Source organism: Pelecanus crispus, chromosome 5 (assembly GCF_030463565.1).
Source record: "Pelecanus crispus isolate bPelCri1 chromosome 5, bPelCri1.pri, whole genome shotgun sequence".
Classification (NCBI taxonomy): domain Eukaryota; kingdom Metazoa; phylum Chordata; class Aves; order Pelecaniformes; family Pelecanidae; genus Pelecanus; species Pelecanus crispus.
The window spans coordinates 9,884,376-9,909,097 of NC_134647.1; the positions used below are offsets into that span (position 1 = coordinate 9,884,376).

General features: G+C 40.9%; 1 protein-coding gene across 1 annotated transcript in view; it reads left to right on the forward strand.

The window, feature by feature from the left end:
* The first annotated feature begins 912 nt into the window (after positions 1–912).
* The window catches only part of DPP10 (dipeptidyl peptidase like 10), a 250,190-nt gene continuing 226,380 nt past the window's right edge, over positions 913–24,722 (forward strand). The window contains exons 1-3 of the mRNA XM_075710366.1: positions 913–1,002; positions 1,637–1,751; positions 17,594–17,689. Of these exons, the coding sequence (XP_075566481.1) occupies positions 913–1,002; positions 1,637–1,751; positions 17,594–17,689 (301 nt within the window). The remainder of the gene's footprint in view (positions 1,003–1,636; positions 1,752–17,593; positions 17,690–24,722) is intronic.

The following is a 24,722-nucleotide window of genomic DNA, read 5'->3' on the forward strand; positions in this document are numbered from 1 at the left end:
GAAATGAACAGGTGAGGGGGTTAAAAAAAAAAAAAAAAAGACACTGTTAGCGATGCTGTGCGGGGTGGTGTATGGTGTTGAGGTGGTAGACACCAGCCAAGAAGGCACAAGAACGTTGTCATTTTCCATTGTTAAAACATCTCCATTTCTTACTCATTTATAATTCAGAAAAAAAAAAGAAATAATATGTATGTGAAAGAGTATTAATATGCCTTCGGAAGCTTATAAAACATAGCAGGAGGTGCCTGTCTATGTCTTAGTCCTACCCATAGAACAAGATGGCTGAGGTGGCAGAGCCACCCCCATCCCTCTGCCCTTTTGTCTGGTAGAAAGAGGAAAGATAAAGGAATATCCTTGCTGTGTACTTGTGAGATTAACAAACCAGGTTCGCAGATCAAATAGGAGGGACTCCAAGTAATCTCTCATTTCTGTGGCAGTTGCTGCCTGTGCATTCAGTGGAGACGTGGCGTTGCAGGGCTCTGCTGATGCATGCTATGGCAGCAGGCCCTGGGGAGGGGGAAAGAGGCTTTTGTGTGGTGTTGACTTCAAGGGCAAGTGTGAGCTAAAGCCCGTGTTTTTTACCCCACCTGGTATTTAGTTGGAACTTAGTGGAAGCTTGTGCAGACTGTGGAGTACTTGAGTAACATAACTCAGCTTTGTAAGTAGGCTGAAGTGGGATCTTCTGAGAAGTCCCTCCCAGGCTTCTTTTCACAGGGAGTCTTACCACAGCAATTTAATTTTCGGATAGTAAAGGCACAGGTAATTGTGGTAGAGAAACATTTATGCTTGCCAGCTCTAGATAGAAAAAATATTGTTTTCTGTGAAAGAAAGTTAGGATTGTATGAAACAATTGTACTGGTTTTGTCATTTTGTTGTTAGATATTTATGTGTTGTTTGGTCTCAAACTGTACCATGAACACACGCGATGCATTGCTACTGCTGACAAACCTAAATGGTGTCTGGCTGGAGTTAATCGGAGTTAAACATGTAGCCACAGAGAATGTAGGTTTAAGTGTACTAGTAGTTGCAGAAGCATTCATTTAACATTTGTTATAAGCTGCTGCTGTTTTTTTATGAGTAATAGGGGAGCAGTTTATAGTTGAACTACTGTATAGAGAAGAAGAGCTCTGTGGCTTCAGATGGAATATTTGGAGCCTCAGGCAGTTTTGTAAATGTTTTCTATTACAAATAAGTTTAATAGTGTACATTAAAAAGGATGTGTGTTTAAACCTTTATGGTCCATACCACGTTAGGTGGAATTACAGTAAACTGCTACATTTCATTTCTGTAATTGTCTTATAAACTGCTAGTTGATATTGTCCTGAAGTTTATGTTCAGCTCATTTTAACACCAGTCGTATTTTGGACAGCTTGTATGAGCTCATTTGATTGCCTCTTTAGGGTATAAAATTACATATATATATTTTTTAAAAAAAGAGGGATATCTATTAAAAAAGCATGAGTTCCACGCCTTTGGATGACTGTGTGTACTATTGAGAGGGGAGGGATCATGATCACCTCCCATGCTGTGATTATGAGTATGCACAGAGCAATTTTCCTATCACTAATAGTTCTAGAAATATGTGATTATGAAACATGGTCTTTTCCTTTTATTTTATTTTTTTCCATTCCTGTAGGAACTTGGAAGTAACAGCCCTCCGCAGAGGAACTGGAAGGGAATTGCTATTGCGCTGCTGGTGATTCTAGTTGTTTGTTCACTCATCACTATGTCTGTCATTCTTTTAACCCCAGGTAACCTACTTCTTTATTTTATCTTACTGAAGGTGTATGATTCATAACGCAGTCATTAAAATGGCATATAAATGTTAAAGTATCTCTTGCCCTTAAGCATTTTTAACTTCTGGCTACTATATATTTGGTGCCTGTAGGGACTCAAGAGTTACCAGCGGCCTTGTGGAGCAGAAGTGTTTGGCTTTGGCAGTAGGTCCTTAGGATTGTGTCAGCCTTGAGACAGCTACAAGCAATCCTCATTAGTCTCAGCAGGTGTGAGCTGACTTTAAGATTTTGTCACTTGTGTCTTGGTGTAATTTCAGATTGGCAGATGAGCTAAGAGAAAGCTGTATGTCATGGAAAACTAATACTGCGAATGAAACTTCTCACTGAACCGGAAGCATGCATCTTTCATACATACATTCACAAGCTTCTTCCTTTTTCTTTCTCTCAAAAACAGAGAGGGGAGATTACTTAATGGTTCAGTTACACAAAAAAAACCAGGGGAGGGCAAGTAGTAGACAAAAAAAGAAGTTGAACATATAAAATAATTATGTGTGATCTTTTTTTCTTTTTTTTGTGTTCTAATTTGATCTGGGTTATTTTTCTAAAGATTTTCTTTTTACTGCTGGGGCAGCAACCATTTAACTGTGTCTAGGAACCTAAGAAGGAAACACTGCACAATTTTTAAAGAAAAAATATCTTTGAATTCTTTTTGTCAGATTTAAAGTTACAATGTAAATGATTTGGATGGCATGCCTAGATAGTAAATATTGGTCTGCAAATGTTCTGCTGTGCAAGCGACCAGTTTGTGTAAACCAAAAGGTTAATGAAGTGCTTTTTTGTTAACTAATGGTTCCAGACAATTTGGCCTTTGGATGAAATCATCAAGGGAAGCTGGGTGGGTCTGTGCATGAGGAAGTACTGTAGTAGACTGATGCTGCTTGAAAGGAAGGTGGTGAGACTGAATGGAAAAGGATCAAAAAGCTTTGCTTGTTAGAGGGAATGGGACAGCTGGAGAAAGTATGTAGGAGTACTACGGACTACTCTGCTTCCTCTGTTTTGTATAAATATCTACTACATATGCATGGTGCTGTCCAAGGAATGATAAAGAAATGACTGCTTATTTCCACTTAGAACATTTTGAGAAAAATAAAAGCAAAATTGTGCTGCTGTAGTCTCAGAGTATAGGAGTTTCTTCAGGGAATAATAAAAAACAGACATTGAGGGCAAATGGTAGCGTATCCTGGTACACTTTAAGACAGAAGACTTTTTCTTTTCAAGGAGAGGTAACTTTTTTTAAGGCTTGTAAAATCTCAAAAGTGTTATGCTGGAATCCACAATAATAAATGTCAGTTCTGGCTCTTATATCTATATAGAATTATTAATGATGTCAAAGTGTAAATTGAAGTCTTTGAAGGCACTCATGGAAAAAAGAATAAATAACCTAGGGAAATGTTAATTTTTTTTTTTTTAAAGCGCAGTGAATTACAACATCTCTGAGGCTGTTTCAAAATCCAGAGAGCCTGCTTGAAAACTTGATGTAAGCTGAGACCTACATTTCAGTTCAAGTCAGGCGAGTGAAAACTAGTTCTGTCAGCTCAGATGCTCTAAAATATCCCATAGAGACTGTAGAGCTTGATATAAATAAAAACCTTTTTCCCAAAATGACCTAGGTCTGTAAAACTGGGGTTTCTTGCATGTTGGAAATGCTTACCAAAGAAAGCTTTGGAGGTACATTGTGGGACAGCTACTTTCCCTATTTTGATCCTAATCGGTGCTGTTCCCCCTTCATTTTCAAGGTTAATTAATATTTTTTTGGAAGAAACTATTCTGATACTCTGCCAGTTTGCTGGCAGGTACTAAGCACTATAGCTAAAGTTATCTGGTCTTGAATATATGTAAGATCACTTTGGGACATCTAGCATTAGAGTGGGAGGAAAAACTTGGAGACCCTCTCACAGGTCTGGCTATTGCAAGGTGCTGAGTTCTAAGGTGCTACCAATCTGTTTTTATAAATACTTGGTTTTGCAAATTCTTCTCGTAAGATACAATAGATCTGAATTAAGATGTTCAGTGCAATAGTGAGAATTCGGTCCTATGTTACCTTGGGATACTTCAGAGTGCATTGCTTTTCATTTCTAATACTATTTTGAGCATCAGAGACTTCGTTCCCTATTTAGTTCTGCCTGTACCGATGGGTGCTTTTTAGATTTCATGTAAATTCCCCTAAACGCTGTGCATCATGCTGCTTCTTTTTATGGAGATGATAATAATTTCACATGGTGGTTGCTCAGATGCCTGATTGTTGAAAGCTTTGTGGAGGCAAAAGTGTATTTACTGATACGCCAAATCCAACAGAAATTATCTCTTTTGCCTACAGTTATTTATACATTGCTTTGTTCACAATATAAGAAACTCTTAGGTCTCTGTACACTTTAACAGTTGTCATTTGACTTCACTCCAACGTTGAGCAACAGCTTTCATGCCTTTTTTAATAGAGGATCGATGCTTCTGTATGAGATAACAAGCTTTTAAAAGAAAATCTTCCATGTAAGTTTGTGGTAGTTTAACCCCAGCCAGCAACTAAGCACCACGCAGCCACTCGCTCACTCCCCCTGCCCCGGTGGGATGGGGGAGAGAATTGGAAGAGTAAGAGTGAGAAACACTCCTGGGTTGAGATAAGAACAGTTTAATAGTTGAAATAAAATAAAGCAAAATAGTAGTAGCAATAATAACAATATAATGATAATAGTAATAATAATATACAAAGCAAGTGATGCACAGTGCAATTGCTCACCACCCGCTGACCAATACCCAGACAGTTCCCGAGCAGCGATCACTGCCCCCTCCGGCCAACCCCCCCCCCAGTTTCTATACTGAGCATGATGCCATATGGTATGGAATAGCCCTTTGGCCAGTTTGGATCAACTATCCTGGCTGTGACCCCTCCCAGTTTCTTGTGCACCTGGCAGAGCCTGGGAAGCTGAAAAGTCCTTGACTAGCATAAGCAGTACTTAGCAACAACTGAAAACATCAGCGTGTTATCAACATTCTTCTCCTACTAAATCCAAAACACAGCACTGTGCCAGCTACTAGGAAGAAAATTAACTCTATTCCAGCTGAAACCAGGACAAAGTTATATGCAAAAGGCTTCAAAGAGGCTTTAGCTTCTGCTAAAGATACTAGTGGTATTGTAACTAAATGGAAAATCTTGATTTTTTTTTTTTTTTTTTTTTTAGTGTTCTTACTACATGAACTATAACTTGAACATACAACACTAAGCAGGAACTGTGTTGAAGTAAGAGGTGTATTTTGACCTACTAATAACTTAGCTTCTGTTAAAATATGAAATATCTGTGTTGCAATTATGGTTCTGGTTTTAGTAAACTATACCAACAATATTAGTAATATTTTTGTCCCCTTTTTATTGCTTTTCATCTGTGCTAATACTCAGAAACTTCATAAATGTATTAGTGTTCTCAACAAAGAGATGGAAAAATGGAAGACCAGCCATTACATTCAGTAATGTAAGAGATCAGTGGTAGAGTCTGAACAGACTCCCAGACCAGTAACCTCTTGTTGGGGCTCAGCAGCTCTCTGTGAACCTCTGTGGGCTAAGGAGTACATAAAAAAACCCCCATTGCACCCACCAAGTGCAAATTGCTACACTGCTCTGTAGCCCAGGGTAGAAGGCTTGCAAGCAAGTATCCCTGCTTGTTTTCTTCTCAATTAGGTAAGTGCAATGATAAAGAAAGTGCATGAAAATATCAAAGAATGAGGTTACTCGTGTTAAAGTAAGGGACTGGAGTGTGGAAGAACTTGGGAGTTTCAGAATAGGAACGTGTCTGTCCTCTGAGGCAATTTAATTATGAATCTAGTGATTTTTATGTAATATTTGGAGATGATTACTAGAGAAGTATATAAGAGAGAACAAAAGAAGAAAATACCTTGAGAATAATCTTATAACTTTCTTATATTGGGAATTAATGGCCAGTGCAGAGAGAGAAATAGCTGTTTATGAGATGCCATCATTTAGTTTGTAAGTCAGTATAAACATAACACAGGTATCTTTCTTGTTCTGCTTTTATTCTGTTTCATGTTTTTGAAGTTTCATCACATACCTGCACATACTGAAATATTCATAGGTTGATTTTCTGGGATCAGTGCCTCACTCCTGCCTTTAAATCAGCATGTTTTTGTGCTTTGCATCATGACAGTATGTTCCACATCATAGGAATTATCTGAAGACCTATCTGATCGACCACTGTTGATCTGTATTTCAAAACTGAGAAATGCTCAATTGGAAGTAGTAGCAGCTGAAAGCTTTTATATGAAAAATCAGCTAAGAACAGCCTACGAGTTGTACAGATGATGCCACCCTTGTACAGGTGTTTTGCCACAAAGCTTAAAGCTGTTTTTAATTTTGGGAATGACAGTAGTTCTGCCTTCATGTTAAAAGTGTGGCAGACTTGAGTGGTTTATGTGGGACTCCTTTACTGACATATTGATGTTAGCATTTAAACCATGCATGCTGGTAAATTACTGTTGAGCAATGTGGCATGTAACTCTAATCATAGACTCAAAGCAAACTCAAGAGTTTGCTTTGCTAGCTCTTGATGCGGGGGGGGGGGGGGGGGGGGGGGAAGACAGCAGAAAAATTCCTATAGGGAACATTTAGGTCAGCCAAACTGATAGAAAATGCTTTTTTTGAAATTGTTTTGAGTAAAATCAAGCTCTAGGAAGAGGATCCATTTGGATTATGTCTAATAGATAAATATTCTCTTTAGAACAGGGTTGGGACTGACCCCTCCACACCATCTCTCGTACTACTCTTAAATGAATAGAAAGCAAACTAAAAATTATTTTTGCTGAAGTGGAGATTCATTACCAGGAGATTTGGGTTTCTGTTCAATGCTGTGTAGGCTCCCTGTAACTACTGTAAATTGGCAAACAAGTTTTGATATCTGAGTACTTTCTGGAAAGCTGTTTTTCATTTTTCATGCAAACATAATACGAACTATGCTAATTCCCAGTTATTGATATACCTGTTAGCTTGCATACAGTTTACCAGTGGTGTTTTTCAACTTTCAGATGGCATTTATCCTAATTTCTAGTGTTAAAACTTTTTTTCCACAGAAAAGTCAGTAAGGAGTTTGAGTTAGTAATATGATACTGTCCTGGTTTCGGCTGGAATAGAGTTAGTTTTCTTCCGAGTAGTGGGCACAGTGCTCTGTTTTGGATTTAGTAGGAGAAGAATGTTGATAACACACTGACGTTTTAGTTGTTGCTAAGTAATGCTGACACTAGTCAAGGACTTTTCAGCTTCCCAGGCTCTACCAGGTGCACAAGAAACTGTGAGAGGGCACAGCCAGAGTAGTTGATCCAAACTGCCCAAAGAGCTATTCCATACCATGTGACGTCATGCTCAGTATATAAACTGGGGGGGGGTTGGCCGGGGAGCAGCGATCGCTGCTCGGGAACTGTCTGGGTATTGGTCGGCGGGTGGTGAGCAATTGCATTGTGTATCACTTGCTTCGTGTATCATTATTATTATAATATTGTTGTTATTATCATTACTATTTTACTTTATTTCAACTATTAAACTGTTCTTATCTCAACCCAGGAGTGTTTCTCACTCTTACTCCTCCAAATCTCTCCCCCATCCCACTGGGGTAGGGGGAGTGAGCGAGCGGCTGCGTGGTGCTTAGTTGCTGGCTGGGGCTAAACCATGACAGTCCTTTTGGTGCCCAGCGTGGGGCCTGAAGGGTTTGAGATAATAACAGATTAACCAGAGTGCGTTAAGGAATCTGTTAACAGTTGCCGGTCACAATATTAGTTCGTCTGATCTGCACCATGCTCCTTTTTTTGCTGTACTTGTTAAAGATTGGTATTGTTTTTTGCAGTTTGCTGTGCTCTGCGGTGATTAGTGATGTTTTGCCTGGGAGATTTGTTATTAAAACACTGACCTTGAGCACTATTTGGTATCTGGGGTTTGTACTGAAGCCATTACTGTACTTCGGGTATCACCTTATGGAGAGAATTAGCAATTATACCTCTTCCTCTGAGAGGTTTTTTGTGGAGGAAATATAGAATAGTACCCTTGCTACCTTCTTCTATGATGTTTCCTCCTTCATTACAATAACTTTCCTGTATCTTGAACATCCTTGGGTAGTTAAGATACATCTATTGCTATTTCTTGGGAATACTGTTGCGGTTTTGATGAAGGTTAGTAAGCAATTTAAGAATATCATCCAGAGATCTGCCCTAAGGCTGGAGAGTTATGAGTGGCAGGGTGTGTGGGAACGTATGCGCAAGTACCTAGGGCAGTGGGGACCTCCAGTGTTTTGGAACTTCACCCCTGAACAAGTGCAGAATCCTGAAGAATTAGTAAAGTATTTGGAAGAAGTATGTTGTCACCCTGGCAACTCCAGAAGACATGCCTATCGAGCCGTGGTCAGCACTAGTCAGTACCCTCAAGGGAAAGAGAAGGTCTCTGGATCTGATGACAAGACAACAGGCACTGTGGCCACTCCAACCCCTGCCACAGGCAATGTGGGCACTCCAGCCCCAGTGACAGGCACTGTGACTACTCCAACCCTCACCACAGGCACTGCAGCCACTCCAACCCCAGTGACAGGCACCGTGGCTAAAACAGAGAATCAACCCGCACCAGTATCAGTTGCCCCTATACAGAAGAAAAAATACACGAGGAAATCGGTTCGTTTAATAAGGGATGAAGATGAACCAGGGCCATCATGAGAGCCAGAGGAGGAAGAACCCATAAATGAGATGGTGACCACCCGATCCTTATCCCTGAGTGAGCTGCGAGATATGCAAAAAGATTTCGGTCGTCATCCAGGCGAGCACATCATCACCTGGCTGCTCCGATGCTGGGATAACGGGGCCAGTAGCCTGGATTTAGAGGGTAGGGAAGCCAAGCAGCTGGGATCCCTTTCTAGGGAAGGGGGCATTGACAAAGCAATTGGAAAAGGGGCAAAAAAGCTCAGCCTCTGGAGGCGACTTCTGTCAAGCGTGAAGGAAAGGTATCCCTTCAAGGAGGATGTTATATACCACCCAGGCAAATGGGCTACTGTAGAGAAAGGTATCCAGTACCTGAGGGAATTAGGCGTGCTGGAGGTGATTTACAGTGACCTGAACGATGAGCAGTTACCCAAAGATCCAGATGAAGTCAGGTGCACACGACCCATGTAGCGGAAGGTGGTACAGAGCGCACCAGCATCGTATTCCAACTCGTTGGCAATACTGGCCTGGAAAGATGACAAGGCACCAATAGTCGATGAAGTGGCTGGCCGACTCTGGGAATACGAAGAAAGTATCTCTTCCTCCCTACAGGCCTGTGTCTCAGCTGTGGAAAAACTGTCCCGAGAGTTCCAACAACTCAGAGAGCATCTGTCCTACTCCCCACCTGCACGGACCAGTGTCTCAGCCATTAGGAGTCAACGTCCCTATGCTTAAGAGAGAGGATATAGAGGATACACACCACGGGGCACCCTGTGGTTTTACCTGCCTGATCACGGAGAAGACATGAGGAAGTGGGATGGAATATCCACCTTGACCCTAGAGGCACGGGTGCGTGAGTTGCAAGGAAGAACTATCACAAAAGGCAGTTCTCCCAGGAAAATTGCAGCTCCAGTTTCCAGTGGCCAGTTCCCGAGACAGAGGAAGAGGGCTAATTTTACTTCGGATCTTAATCAAGGGACTTTTGATTCACATTTACAAGAAGTGAAGAACGAATACTGTGACCAGTGTTAGAGGGGCCCTGCCTCCAGCCAGGTGGAAGAAAGGGACAGTTGGGTTTACTGGACTGTGTGGATTCGATGGCCTGGCACATCAGACCCACAAGAGTATAAGGCTCTTCTAGTGGACACTGGTGCACAGTGTACCCTAATGCCATCAAATTATAGAGGGGCAGAACCCATTTGTATTTCTGGAGTGACAGGGGGATCCCAACAGCTAACTGTACTGGAGGCCGAAGTGAGCCTAACTGGGAATGAGTGGCAGAAGCACCCCATTGTGACTGGCCCAGATGCTCCGTGCATCCTTGGCATAGAGTACCTTAGGAGAGGGTATTTCAAGGACCCAGAAGGGTACCGGTGGGCTTTTGGTATAGCTGCTTTGGAGATGGAGGAAATTAAACAGCTGTCCACCTTCCCCGGTCTCTCAGAGGACCCTTCTGTTGTGGGGTTGCTGAGGGTCAAAGAACAACAGGTGCCGATTGCTACCACAACGGTGCACCGGCGGCAATATCGCACCAACCGAGACTCCCTGATTCCCATCCATAACCTGATTCATCGACTGGAGAGCCGAGGAGTGATCAGCAAGCCTTGCTCACCCTTTAACAGTCCCATATGGCCAGTGCAAAAGTCTAACGGGGAGTGGAGACTAACAGTGGACTATCGTGACCTGAATGAAGTTACGCTGCCACTGAGTGCTGCCGTGCCAGACATGCTAGAACTTCAATACAAACTGGAGTCAAAGGCAGCCAAGTGTTATGCCACAACTGACATCGCTAATGCATTTTTCTCCGTCCCTTTGGCAGCAGAGTGCAGGCCCCAGTTTGCTTTTACCTGGAGGGGTGTTCAGTACACCTGGAACCGACTGCCCCAGGGGTGGAAGCACAGCCCCACCATTTGCCATGGACTGATCCAGACAGCACTGGAACAGGGTGAAGATCCAGAACACCTGCAGTACATTGACAACATCGCTGTATGGGGCAACACAGCAGAAGTAGTTTTTGAGAGGAGAAAGAAAGTAGTCCAAATCCTTCTGAAGGCCGGTTTTGCCATAAAACAAAGTAAGGCCAAGGGACCTGCACAGGAGATCCAATTTTTAGGAATAAAATGGCAAGATGGACGTCATCAGATCCCAATGGATGTGATCAACAAAATAACAGCTATGTCCCCACCAACTAGCAAAGGAAATGCAAGCATTCTTAGGCACTGTGGGTTTTTGGAGAATGCATATTCCAAATCACAGTCAGATCGTAAGCCCTCTCTACCAAGTGACCCGGAAGAAGAATGATTTCAAATGGGGCCCTGAGCAGCAACAAGCCTTTGAACAAATTAAACGGGAGATAGTTCATGCAGTAGCCCTTGGGCCAGTCCGGGCAGGGCAGGATATTAAAAATGTGCTCTACGCTGCAGCCGGGGAGAATGGCCCTACCTGGAGCCTCTGGCAGAAAGCACCAGGGGAGACTCGAGGTTGACCCCTAGGGTTTTGGAGTCAGGGATACAGAGGATCCAAAGCCCGCTATTCTCCAGCTGAGAAAGAGATATTGGCAGCATATGAAGGGGTTCGAGCTGCTTCGGAAGTGGTTGGTACTGAAGCACATCTCCTGCTGGCACCCCGACTGCCGGTGCTGGGCTGGATGTTCAAAGGGAGGGTCCCCTCTACACATCATGCAACTGATGCTACGTGGAGTAAGTGGGTCACACTAATCACACAATGGGCTTGAATAGGAAACCCCAGTCGCCCAGGGATCTTGGAAGTGATCATGGACTGGCCAGAAGGCAAAAACTTTAGAATATCACCAGAGGAGGAGGTGACACGTGCTGAAGAGGCCCCACTGTATACTAAATTGCCAGAAAATGAAAAGTAATATGCCCTGTTCGCTGATGGGTCCTGTCGTCTCGTGGGAAAGCATCGGAGGTGGAAGGCTGCTGTATGGAGTCCTATACGACAAGTCACAGAAACTGCTGAAGTTTCAAACCTCAGTTTGCAGAGGTGAAAGCCATCCAGCTGGCTTTAGATATTGCGAACGAGAAAAGTGGCCAGTCCTTTATCTCTGTACTGACTCATGGATGGTGGCAAATGCCCTGTGGGGGTGGCTGCAGCAATGGAAGCAGAGCAACTGGCAGCGCAGAAGCAAACCCATCTGGGCTGCCGCATTGTGGCAAGATATTGCTGCCCGGGTAGAGAACCTGGCTGTAAAGGTACGTCATATAGATGCTCACGTGCCCAAGAGTTGGGCCACTGAGGAACATCAAAACAATCAGTAGGTGGGGCAGGCTGCTAAGATTGAAGCGGCTCAGGTGGATCTGGACTGGCAACTTAAGGGTGAATTATTTATAGCTTGGTGGGCCCATGATGCATCAGGCCATCAAATAGGTGGTGCAACGTATAGATGGGCTCGTGATTGAGTGGTGGACTTGACCATGGACAGTATTGCACAGGTTATTCATGAATGTGAAACGTGCACTGCAGTCAAGCAAGCCAAGTGGTTCAAGCCCCGTGGGTATAGTGAACGATGGCTAAAATATAAATATGGGGAGGCCTGGCAGATTGATTACATCACGCTCCCACAAACCCGCCAAGGCAAGCACCATGTGCTCACCATGGTGGAAGCAACCACTGGATGGCTGGAAACATATCCTGTGCCCCGTGCCACCACCCGGAACACCATCCTGGGCCTTGAAAAGCAAGTCCTGTGGCGACATGGCACCCCAGAAAGAATCGAGTCAGACAACGGGACTCACTTCCAAAACAACCTCATAGACATGTGGGCCTAAGAGCATGGCATTGAGTGGGTGTATCATATCCCCTATCATGCACCAGTCTCCAGGAAAATCGAGTGATACAACGGACTGTTAAAGACTGCCCTGGGAGCAATGGGTGGTGGGACATTCAAACATTGGGATACACGTTTAGCAAAAGCCACCTGGTTAGTCAACAGTAGAGGATCTGCCAATCGAACTGGCCCTGCCCAATCAAAACTTTTACATACTGTAGAAGGGGATAAAGTCCCTGTAGTGCACCTAAAAAATATGCTGGGGAAGACAGTCTGGGTTATTCCTGCCTTGGGCAAAGGCAAACCCATTCGTGGGATTGCTTTTGCTCAAGGACCAGGGTGCATTTGGTGGGTGATGCGAAAGGATGGGGAAGTCCAATATGTACCTCAAGGGAATTTGATTTTGGGTGAAAGTACTCAATGAACTGAATTGTATGATGTTAATTGCTGTATAATACTGTATGTTATCTCTTAACTGTATGTTATTTCTTACTGTATGTTAATATAATAATATAATATGTTAATGTTAAGTATATAATACTGTATGTTGTGGTTGCTATATGCCACATCAATGGTATTACAGTAAGAATTGCCCAGCTTAATGAAAATGAACTTTGGTGAAACCATGCTGGAATGAGAACTGGCTTCAGCATGCAACAGTCCAACACTGCACACCACCTCTCCTCTGAAAGACTGTGATGACAGATGGAACCCAAAGTCATGGGCTAAATGAACTCAATGGACATTTTAAAAGGATGGCCCATAGACTAAGGGAATGATATCTGTGTGTATATATCAAGATAGGGAAAGTGGTGGTGATTAATTAGAACACATTGGAAAGGGGAGGGCCTGTGCATGATGTAGATGGTATAGAATAAGGGGTGGACACTGTCCTGGTTTCGGCTGGGATAGAGTTAGTTTTCTTCCTAGTAGCTGGCATAGTGCTGTGTTTTGGATTTAGTATGAGAAGAATGCTGAAACTCACCGATGTTTTAGTTGTTGCTAAGTACTGCTTATGCTAGTCAAGGACTTTCCAGCTTCCCATGCTCTGCCAGGCGCACAAGAAACTGGGAGGGGGCACAGCCAGGATAGTTGATCCAAACTGCCCAAAGGGCTATTCCATACCATATGGCGTCATGCTCAGTATAGAAACTGGGGGGGGTTGGCCGGGGGTAGCAATCGCTGCTCGGGAACTGTCTGGGTATCGGTCAGTGGGTGGTGAGCAACTGCATTGTGCATCACTTGCTTTGTATATTATTATTATTATATTAGAACCATAGAATCATAGAATCGTTTAGGTTGGAAAAGACCTTTAAGATCATCCAGTCCAACCATTAACCTACACTACCAAGTCCACACTAAACCAATCAAGGGTAGACTAGACTAAACCATGTCCCAAAGTGCCACATCTACCTGTTTTTTGAACACTTCCAGGGATGGTGACTCCACCACCTCTCTGGGCAACCTGTTCCAATGCTTGACTACCCTTTCCGTGAAGAAATTTTTCCTAATATCAAACCTAAACCTCCCCTGGCGCAGCTTGAGCCCATTTCTTCTCGTCCTATTGCTAACTACTTGGGAGAAGAGACCAACACCCACCTCATTACAACCTCCTTTCAGGTAGCTGTAGAGAGCGATAAGGTCTCCCCTCAGCCTCCTCTTCTCCAGACTAAACAACCCCAGTTCCCTCAGCCACTCCTCATAAGGCCTGTGCTCCAGACCCTGCACCAGCCTTGTTGCCCTTCTCTGAACACGCTCCAGCACCTCAGTTTTGAGGGGCCCAAAACTGGACACAGTATTCCGGGTGTGGCCTCACCAGTGCTGAGTACAGGGGGACAATCACCTCCCTGCTCCTGCTGGCCACACTATTCCTGACACAAGCCAGGATGCTGTTGGCCTTCTTGGCCACCTGGGCACACTGCTGGCTCATGTTCAGCTGACTGTCTACCAACACCCCCAGGTAATATTGTTATTATTATTATTACTATTTTACTTTATTTCAACTATTAAACTGTTCTTATCTCAACCCAGGAGTGTTTCTCACTCTTACTCGTCCGATGAGATGTTCAGTCTACTTTTAACCTGCAAAAATTATATCCTATAAATTCATGAAAAGTAACAAGGCTATTGATTTCTACTTTAGCAGTCTTCTAGTTTAGTAGGCAGAAATAGGTTTGTCATTTTGAATAAATACACACCAGTTCTTGAACTGTTGTTAGTTTGATGTATAGTTAAAACTAGCCATTTACTCTTTAACAGTTGATTTTGTTTGTATCTTCTGTAATCAGTGTTCATTTTCTATACATAATATATATAACTTCAGACCGAAATACAGAAATCTGTGGGAAATAGTGTGAGGACATTGGAAATATGATTCCTTCAAGGAATAATTCAATAAAATTTAAAATGGAAATGAAAAAGAGATATTAGGCTATTTGGTAATGTGGTAATAAACATAAAGTGGAAGAAGGCAGTCTTTACAATAAAACAAGTACTTTGTGAAGTACATACTAATTTGTGCTTGTGCTCCAGAAAGATTAACCTAGTATAGTGTTTTGAGAGTTCACATGATGTGTAATTCATTTTTCTATACATAAACTAAGCATTTTTGAAACTTAAATTACTATTTTAGAGTCTTTTCATGTAAAATCAACTTTTTTCTTAAAAATTACACAATATGAGATATTGACAGAGTGGAAAGCTAGTGTCAGGGATTACAAACAAGGCTGTATTTTTGTAATGACGTAGCATTAGAAAAAAAATTACTTTTCAAACATCTAGTAAAGTTGCTTGAAGATGCCACTATTTGCAGCTTTGAAATGCTAACAGCAATTTAAAAAGTTACTTTAAAATCCAGTTTATATTGAGATTACTTGGCAGGCATGTGAATTAGGTAGAAGACAGAGCGCAGAGCTGGTGTACCTTTCTTCTCTGATAGCCTTTCTGTGCACAGTTGATGTATTGTTTTAGTGATTTTTATTAAAGCAGTTAATAAAAAAATCTGTGAAAACTAAACTGTCTTGGGTAAGACAATTTTTTGGCAACATAACAGCTTGTGTGAGCTTGATTGATAGTTGGCAAACTGGCAGGATATAAGGGGTCACAATAAATAGAAACAAACTCAAGAAAGGTTAGAAGGGGAATCCGTTCAGGCTCACAAACAGCATCAGGATGAGGGTGTGCTGAATCAAAATAGGTGATGGAAAACAGCTTGTTGGGGGTAGGTAGTCAGCAAAGTTATGGAGAACGGGAAAAATGGGCATATGAAGAGCCCAGTATTTGATGCTGTTAAGCTAGACGTAGTGTTTTGAAGACAGGGAATGTATTTGTGGAGCTGAGTAGAGCATATATAACAACATGTGCTTACTTTGAAGATAAAAACTCGGTGTGTGGTAGGAGCAAGAGCTAACAAGGTCCCATGATGTGTAAACAGAGGGATTAGGTATAAATCAAGAGAGATAATGTTACTCTGCTGTAAAGCTTTAGTAAGACTGCAAGTAGAATATTGTGTCCCATGCTGGACTTGGAGACTGAAAAGAAAACCAAACAGGCTGTTTTGATCCCTGGAAGGTAGGAAGAGGGCAAAAAGCTTATTTAAGGATTAGAATGTTTGTCTTATGAGAGAGGATTTGAACAACTCTGTGTGCTTACCCCTACAAGACATCAAGTGCAAGAAAAGTTGATTATGGTGAGTAAGTGCTTACCGGGGCCCTGCTGAGACCTGGGAGGGAGGCGCATGCAAAATGCAGCAGCGCCGTGGAGTGAGCAGCTGTGATGGTCTTGTGTCTATCGTAAATTTATGATGTGCATTAAAAAGGAGTTTCTTGTCAATACAGCAAGGATGCACCTTATTAATACTAACTGGAGTGACTGCAGCAGGCAGTGCTGACGTTTAAAGGCAAAAAAATCATATTGTTGTTGATTCCAGTAAGCTTTCAGCTGGGCCTCTAATTGAGAAATTTGGCTGAATAAAGGCCAATAATGAAACTATGATTGACTTTATTCACTGTGAAGGGGTCACGTTTTCATCTGAAATGTATTACAGGATACAACCTTTATGAAGCACATTTCTTTGTTAAAAATGTGCTGGTAACATATTGGGTCGACATCAAGATAACAAGATTGCTTCTTGACTGCTGTGATTCTAGATATTCTTCTTCTATGGGTCTGTCACCAGTGGCGCTGTTTAATATCAGCAGTCTGTAAGGACAAAATCTGACTAACAAAAAGATCCTCTTGTAGAGAAGGTGGATGCCTGACACGTTGGAAGGAAAAGCTCATAGAGCAGAGAAATACTGCAGTGATCTATGGCAAACCTGCCCAATAATGATAAAATGATTAAAAGACCTGACTGGGCATGTCTGGTTGATTGTGTAGGGAGTGCATAGGTGCATATTTTTGCTAGTGCAGAGGCAATGCATAACGCAGCTTTTGGCAGCTGCTGTTCTCCTAAATAGCCTAAAGCAGTTAGGTGAAATGCATAGCTGCTATCAGTGAATATTCATTGGAAACATTGTGTTTTGACAGGAAAACTTTTGCTTTAATGGTACCTCTGATTTCACATGTTAGTGTCACAGTTCACTATTGAAGCTCCACAACTTATTATTTATTTAACCTACAGCACAAGAAAAGTAGAATTTAGCAGAGCGTCTTTTTTCTTTTGTGAAGCATGGAGATGATTTTAGGAGCTGGCAACTTATTTTTTTGTTTTGAAAATCAGTGTTGGCTAATGTTCAGAAGCACAATATTCCTCGGTTCTATCACATTTGGGAAAAACACAAGGCTGTTAGCCAAATGTTATGTTGTGCTTATCACAAGAGCGCAAACACAGACTATAAAATGTGCATATAGAATTACTATTTTTTTTTTTTTTTTTTTACATTTTAATTTGTAGAATAGGTGAAATTGGTTCCAAATTTACTTACAGGAGTATTTTACGTAGTTTCTCTCTGTAAAAGGTGATCAATATGGCCTACATCCTTTGGCTGTCAGGAAATTTTTGTATTGGTTTGTAATCAGACTTTTCTTGTGGTATAGGGCTGAGGGAAGAAGGGGTTTTGCCGCTAAAGTCCCAGTATAATAAATAGCCAAGCACTACATCCTTCAGTTGTCCTGTCCATAAGGTACCAATGCTTTGTTTTCTGAAGCTTTACTGAAGAAAAATGGAACGTTTTCTTGCAGTGAAAAAAAATAAGAGCAAGGTATTGCTATTGATTTTGACAGGACCTTCAAACTATGTATTCTGGCTATGTAATTCAAATGTTTTGCAAACTGCACAGAATATATTGTTTTTAATAACTATCTAAAAATCATCCTGTTGTGTTTATTTTAGATGAACTCGCAAATTCGTCAGAAACCAGATTGTCCTTGGAAGACCTCTTCAGAAAAGAGTTCATAGTTCATAATCCAGAAGCCAAATGGATTAACGGTAAGTGTATAATCTCTCACGTAATTTGAAACTAGGTAATAATTTTGAATATTGAATGATATCACTGAGAAAGAATCAGTTAAAATTTCCAACTCTCTTGAAATTGGCCAGTGTCCCAGGTTTCCTTGTAGTTCTGAATCATGTCTGTTTCATTAATTTTTGAAGTGACTTTCTAATTTTAAAGCTCCATCTAGTAGAAACCCACTAGAATTTTCTGTTTATGCTGCTGACTCAGTTGGAGCCAGTGATGTAGAATTGTTTTTAAGAACTGGATCTTGTTTATAGATTCACAAAAAGATCAATTCAGAAAATTAAATTGTTCTATTAATATCTGAACTTTGGGATTTGAGAACTGGTTCTGACTTCATATCTGGAATGGATTCTTAAATATTTCAAGATACTTGTACAGTGCTTAGTCATTTTCTGATGTCTACAAATTGTATTTAATGTTCTACTTTATTAAATGATTTATAAACGGCATGCAGATTCCTAAAGAATTATGCAGTTTTAATGTAAAAAAGAAAACAAATTCAAACTCTTTTTTTTCAACTCATTGAACTCCTTTTCTCTTGATCACATGGGTTGTTCTCATTCTTTCTGTTTGCAAGAAATGTACAATTGAAACAGTAGTGACCGTCTTGTTTTGTGTCGTCGTAGCTGGATCTTTGTATTACTCCAGGTGTTATAATCAAAGGAGTAAGAATAGGCTTTGTGCAAAACAGAGTATTGTTAAGGAGTGCTCTATGGATGGTAGGAGTTTGAAAGTCTGGTGACTGTGTATATAAATTCAGAATAACTTTGCAGAGGAAATAATGATTCAATTATATTAATCAATGTTGGTGTTCAGTAATAACTAGAACTGGTTTCCATTTGTAGGAAGCTATATGATTGAATTGAATTGTTGCTTTCTGATATATTCTAAAGAATGAAATGGGCTTAACAAGGGTAAATGCATTTCAAAAAAAAAAAAAAGATCAAAAGGGAGAAAAGTATGGTCAGTCTTTTTTTCCAGGACCAGCTCTGGTGTTGAGTTTTTTGTTACCCAGTAGTGTAGGGGTAAGAGAGGGGAGGCTCGGTTTAGTTTCCTGCCATTCCTTTTCCACCAGCTACTCTAGTGACCATACAGTTGCTGTGATACCCTTAGTTTCTTCTTTGGACTGGTTTCTGTCTGCAGTCAGTGCCAAAACCCCTGATACTAGGTAAAGCCAGAACAGTGCTATTGCCTAGGGGAAGTGTTTCTTGTGTTTGGCAAAAAACTTTTTTCCAGTTAAGACTGTTTGGCTAATTAAATCCTAAAGCAGTTTTTGATTAATTTGTTGTTATCTGTTAAATTCACAAAGTAACTGCCTTTGACCCCATGCTACTTGAAAAATACTGCTTCTAATTGTCAAATAAAGTTATTACAGACCCAGTATTGTCAATTAAAGTGGTCACTTAAAGCAGGCAAGAACGTAATGGAAGAAGATCCTTGTGCTGGTTCTATACATTACTCTTGCTACTCAAAAACTCCATGAGGTTACTCATTTAAGAACGCTAGTAGTTGTTAATAACATGTGTGTAATATTCTATGCATAAAAATGTTATTAACTTCAAAACCCAGGACAATAAAACTAAAAGGTTACGGATTGAGTTATATTAATTATTGTTGATACTATAAAACATGTAGTTTATTATATTTTTAACTCTGTTCTACAGCCTATGATAAGAGCTTCTTTTAAGAGTTTTCCATATATGGCAAAAAGAAACGTAGAATTCGGTGCTAAACACTTGCTTGGATATGGGTTTCTTTTGTGGTGTTCAAATTCCATCTTAAGAAACTCATACAATGGAAGATAATTTTACTAGTATCACATGAAAAACGGAGGTCATAAGCAATCTAGTGTAAAAACTATGAGATTGTACAGTTAGGAACTTTTCCATCTATTGAAATGAATATTAGAAATACTATTTAATAAAGAAAGGCCCTGTGTTTTATTAGCAGCACAGTTCTACTAATATCCAGTCTTTCTGCAGTGATGTTTTTCTCGGCCAATATGAGAACTCCTGAGCTTGCAGTTAGGTGTTTTCCTGTGTTTATTTGCCAAAGAAGCAGCGAAGTCCAGTGGTACGAAAAAAGGGCAAAGAAAGGACTTTTTTCTTATTAGAGTATGTGTGTGTATGGGAATTGAGGAAAAAGCTGGGATAACTAAGGGTTTTACTAATTGTTTAGTATTTCTGATAAACACAGAAAAATTATGTATAGGGATTTTTTTTTTTTTTTTGCATTTGCTTTGAAAGTTTCCAGTAAGGTCAATGAAATCAATATCTTAGATAATAAACAAAATGAGGAGGAGTCTTGCAAAGCAGCATTTCTGCTTCCTGCATCTATTTTTATTTTTAAGACTTAGGATAAGATTATTTTTTCTTTCCTGGGATGGTAACATTGCAGTAGTGGCATTATATGCATGGAGAATGAAATATATGACTTAATATTCAGCATTCATTACTGAGGAGCTGGAGGGGAGCATTTGGCACTTTATTTGGGTATTAGCAGGGTAAGTGCCTCTGGACTCTGCGCAGGAAGATTTTAGTGGAAAATAAGTAGCTACTTACTACTACTTTTTGCTCCTCTTGGGACAGAATAATTTGTATCTGTCTGAAAGTTTTATCATCTTGACTTCCTGGGGAGGGATGGGAATACAGATTGAAAAAGGTATTCCTGCTGTAAACAGTTTCTGCACGGTCTAGAGCATATTTTGTAGAAAAATGTCTGATTTAAGGTTTTCAAGTGCTAGACGAATCACTATGTTCTTAGGTAAAGGTCTAGTATTCAGCTGCTGCCGTTTAATGAAACTTTCCATACTGATGTTTGAATTTCTCCAGCATTATCTTCCAAACACAATGTTATTTCTTCCTTGTTTGCAAGTTTCTCCAGTACAAAAATCATCCCCATGTAGTTATTTCTAGTCTACTCTTTAATAAGAAAAGCTCTTACATACAGAAGTTTTTATAGTCCGTTTCCTTTTCTGCTTGAAACTGAGTCCACAATTCTATGTGCTTGACACCAAAGTTAATAATTATGCAAATGTTTAAAGCTGTAGAGGAAATGTTGTTCTTTATCTGAGATAATCAGCTGTTGCCAAAGAAAATAAAAGAAAATTTTTGAGCTAGTTTTAAAAGTGTCAAAATATATTCACATTTAATATAATTTGAGGATGTACCTGTGCAGGTATCTTTCAGATTTCTTCCTCCCTCCCTTTTTTTCTTCCTTTTTTGTTTTACTTCAAAGGCAACATTTTTTAAACCTGACTTGGATTTTTGTCTCTTTTTGTAAGAATTTACAAAAGAAAGAAATATGGATGATGGCTAGTATTTTTCTTGCAAATAATAACTTAGTAGTTTAATAAGCTTTTTCAATTATAAATCTGATCACTTCAACTGTACTTAAAAGGACATTGCGGAGAGCATACACAACGATCAATCAGTTCAATCTGTGTTATCTGAAGGAGTGTTTGATTTCAGAAAGCATTCTGGTTGCTTGGCATAGTTTCGAAAATGTTAAATGACAGTATGTCTTCCCTTAGCATTACTGATCTTCAGGTTTTCTAATAAGAAGCAAGAATTTAAAATGCTGCCAGTGAATAATAAAAGTACTTAAATCTGACAGCATATTGCTACTGATAAGGGCTTTGTATTAGATGGCAAAACAGCTTGGTTTAGTTACAGCTAAGTACAAAAATGCAATGTAGCTTAAAATATCCAGAGCAACTAAATTTCAGAAAGCACGGCAGTTAAAGTTCCCCTATGCTTTCCCTTGCCAAAAAAACTTGTCAAGAGACTTAATGTATCTCATATTGCTTCTGTCTTAGATTCTAACCATTTTGCAACAGGGACCAGTCTCTGCTTCAGGTCAGGCATAGTGTCTCATTTCATGACCACAGTTTGCTTTAGGAACATGTCTGCTGGGTGCTAGTACAGTACATTTAATGGAAGGTCACGATACGTGATGTACTGGGGCATGGTTCTAATGTAGCTCTATCAGTGACAACAACAACTGTATCATCGCTCTATTAGTTGTTCATAAGCCAGTGTATGAATGATTGCTTATCTGCCCGTATCAGCAGTCTGTAGCTGGATCTTTGAACCATACTGAAGCATTTTTTCAGGATATTTTCTTCATTTCTGTTAAGTTACTTAGAAATACATATGCTGGCCTGTGAGAAATACTGACGGCTCAAAAGGTTTGCAGTCTAATCCCTAGATCTTTGGTGGTGTACTTGCATTATTATCAGGGACTCTGGCTGTTAATGACAACAAAATTCTGAATCTTTGGCTTTATTCTGTGAATATGGAGTTGCTTGCATTTTTGCTGTTTAGATAATCTTTGCCAACCTATACTATATGTCATAGAGTGCATTGACTCCTTGCTTGTATTCCATCAGATGGGTATACAGTCAGCACAGTCATGATATTTTTCATGTTTCTGAATGAAAAGTGCCGGAGAAGGACCTGAAGTCTGAATGATGGCCTGCAGCAGGCTGTGCTCTGCAATCCTGTCTTGTGCTACAGCAAAACACCTGAGTACGTGTGTATTTGCTTTACGGAGCAGAGAGGGATGTAGGCATCTGCTTAAGGTAAAACTTCTGTAAGGTGCTTTGCTGAGATTGTGAGATGATACAATTTCTCTCTTTCTGTCTTGCTTGCCTCTGGAGCAGCTGTCTGTTCCTGTATTCAGTAACCCTTGCAACACCGTGTCACAGAAAGAGTGCAGGGTAATGTGTATGGCTGGGCAGCATCACATCTCTGCAGGCAGACGCAGTGCTGCTGATGCAAGAGCATGGATTTGATGTAGTGAGGGAGAGGACTGTGGAGGTGCAGGTGACAGCATAGAAGGAAGGTTTTTCAGTGGCACTCTGAGGAGGGCACTGATATTTGAGAGGACAAGAGATGATAGCAGAGATTCCCTCCTCCTGTAGGACCCCACACTTTATTCAAAACAGACTCATCTCACAAGCAGCAGCCCTGTCTTGTCTTTGGGAGGGAGAGAGGAAATAAGGAAGTCATGGGGAGTCAGAAGCAATAGGGGAAGGAAGACTTTGACCCTTGTGGCAAGGGAAAGGACCTGGAGGGGATGAGGGGGCAACTTGTGTTTCAGGAAGGGTTTCCTGCCTCATGCTGAAGCCGCATTTTCTCCACGTATCAACCTTCTGCCTGCCTTTAGCCCTTGTAAACTCCTGCGCCTTGTCAGACAGGAGCTGCTAATCTACTCGCTGTGCATCGAGCAGGCGGCTGCTGGGGCAGGCTGCCATCCCTGGCAAACCGCCGCACTCCCGCCTGCCAAACCGGCGGCTGCTGCTGGAGATGGGTGGCCACTGCCCTGTCCAGACCCCTGCGGAGGAGCCAGGAGCCGCAGCTCCCCGGCTAAAGCAGGGCTCTGCGCCTGTGCGGAGGGGAGGCGGGCTCAGGGGGGCGGTTGGTGCTCACATCCTCTGCTGCGGATGGTACAGAAAACTCTAAAATAGTTGGGGGTAGGTTTGTCCCTTGGTGTCATCCTGGTGACCACAGTTCTTTTCTTTGACTAAGCAGGATGAGTATAAACGCGCCATTTTGATGAGAGGTTTCTGGAGAAAACATGTATTTGTACCTCTTGACATAAACCCCTGGTTTTGGAATGAGGTTTATCAGTTTGTCCAGCATAAAATCCCAGGTTGTGCTGGCAATCTCAGCAGGTATAACCTGTTTGGATTTAATTTCCAAAGCAAATAATTTTTCATGCACATATGTTTTCAAGGCAAAGACTCTTCAACGCTTTTTTTGTTTCCTTTTTACAGTTTTAATGTGTTTCTTTGGGGATGATAATAAACCACTCTATCCCAAGTCAGAAATATTTTCACTCTGCCTTGAGAACAGTATCAAGGCAATAGGTGTCTGGTTTTGTTTTAATTCAAGCCCTTGTATTTACTTATGTATATATTTATTTTTGGTTTTATATTGTTTCAAGATTCCATCAGCAGAAGCATGGCTTTCATTTTCTGAGTGATATTTACTAGTCCTGATGTGGGCATCTTTATTTAGTTTCATACATCAATTTTATCAGCATAGAGAAAGAAAGAATGGGTGATGCCTACCCTTTTGAAACATCCATGAAACCAAGGGACTGGTTTATGGAGTAAATCCCTCTCCCCCTTTCACATTTTATTCTGCAAACATTTATTGTGTTTAGTAGAGTCTCTCTTTTAAAAAAAAAAGAAAAAGGAAATATTAAACCACTTTTGCTTTACAGCTGAACAGTCACTTCATTGCAAAATTTTGTAGACTGTGTATTAAAGTTAGCATTAAAAGATATTACCTGGCTGAAGAAGTATTATTGCTTCTCGTAACACGTTTGTTCTCCTTAAAGATCAAACGAGACAGTGGCTTCCCATAGATTTACTTACGGTTGTCTGTAGCACCTTTCTCATGCTGTACACTGCCTTTATCACCTGGGGAGTGAAATGTGGAGACAGTGGCCTTTGCTTGATCTGGTGCTTTCCTTGAGTCTCTGTTGGCTCTTGTCTATCCTGAAAAATTAAATAAAAAGTGAGTCTGGGAAACCTGGCATGAAGATGGCTGAAATTGCCTTAAAAATTGTGGATGATAAAAATGGAAGTGGTTTGGGAAGCACAGCACACAGATTCCACAGTACTGTCTGTGCCAACTTTGTGCAGGAAACTATGGTTTAAAACATTTGGCACTTTTTAAAGGAAGCTTTTCTTGTGCACGAGGCAAATATGAACATTATTTATCAGAGCTGAGCATGTTGTGATGTTTGCCAATGGATGTGGGTCAAGTGCAAGAAATCAGTCCATCACTGAGCAATACAAGAAGACAGACACTGCTCCAGAAAGTTGTTGCTGAGGTGGAATCGGTAAACAGACAAATATCTATTAGAATTACCTATCTATATGTGTTGGTATTACTTTTGTAACTTATGATAGATATTATTAAGAGTGAAGTCCTATGTTGGTTTTTTTCCCCCTCCCCTAAATGAGATGAGAGTCTGAAGTGGCCAGGC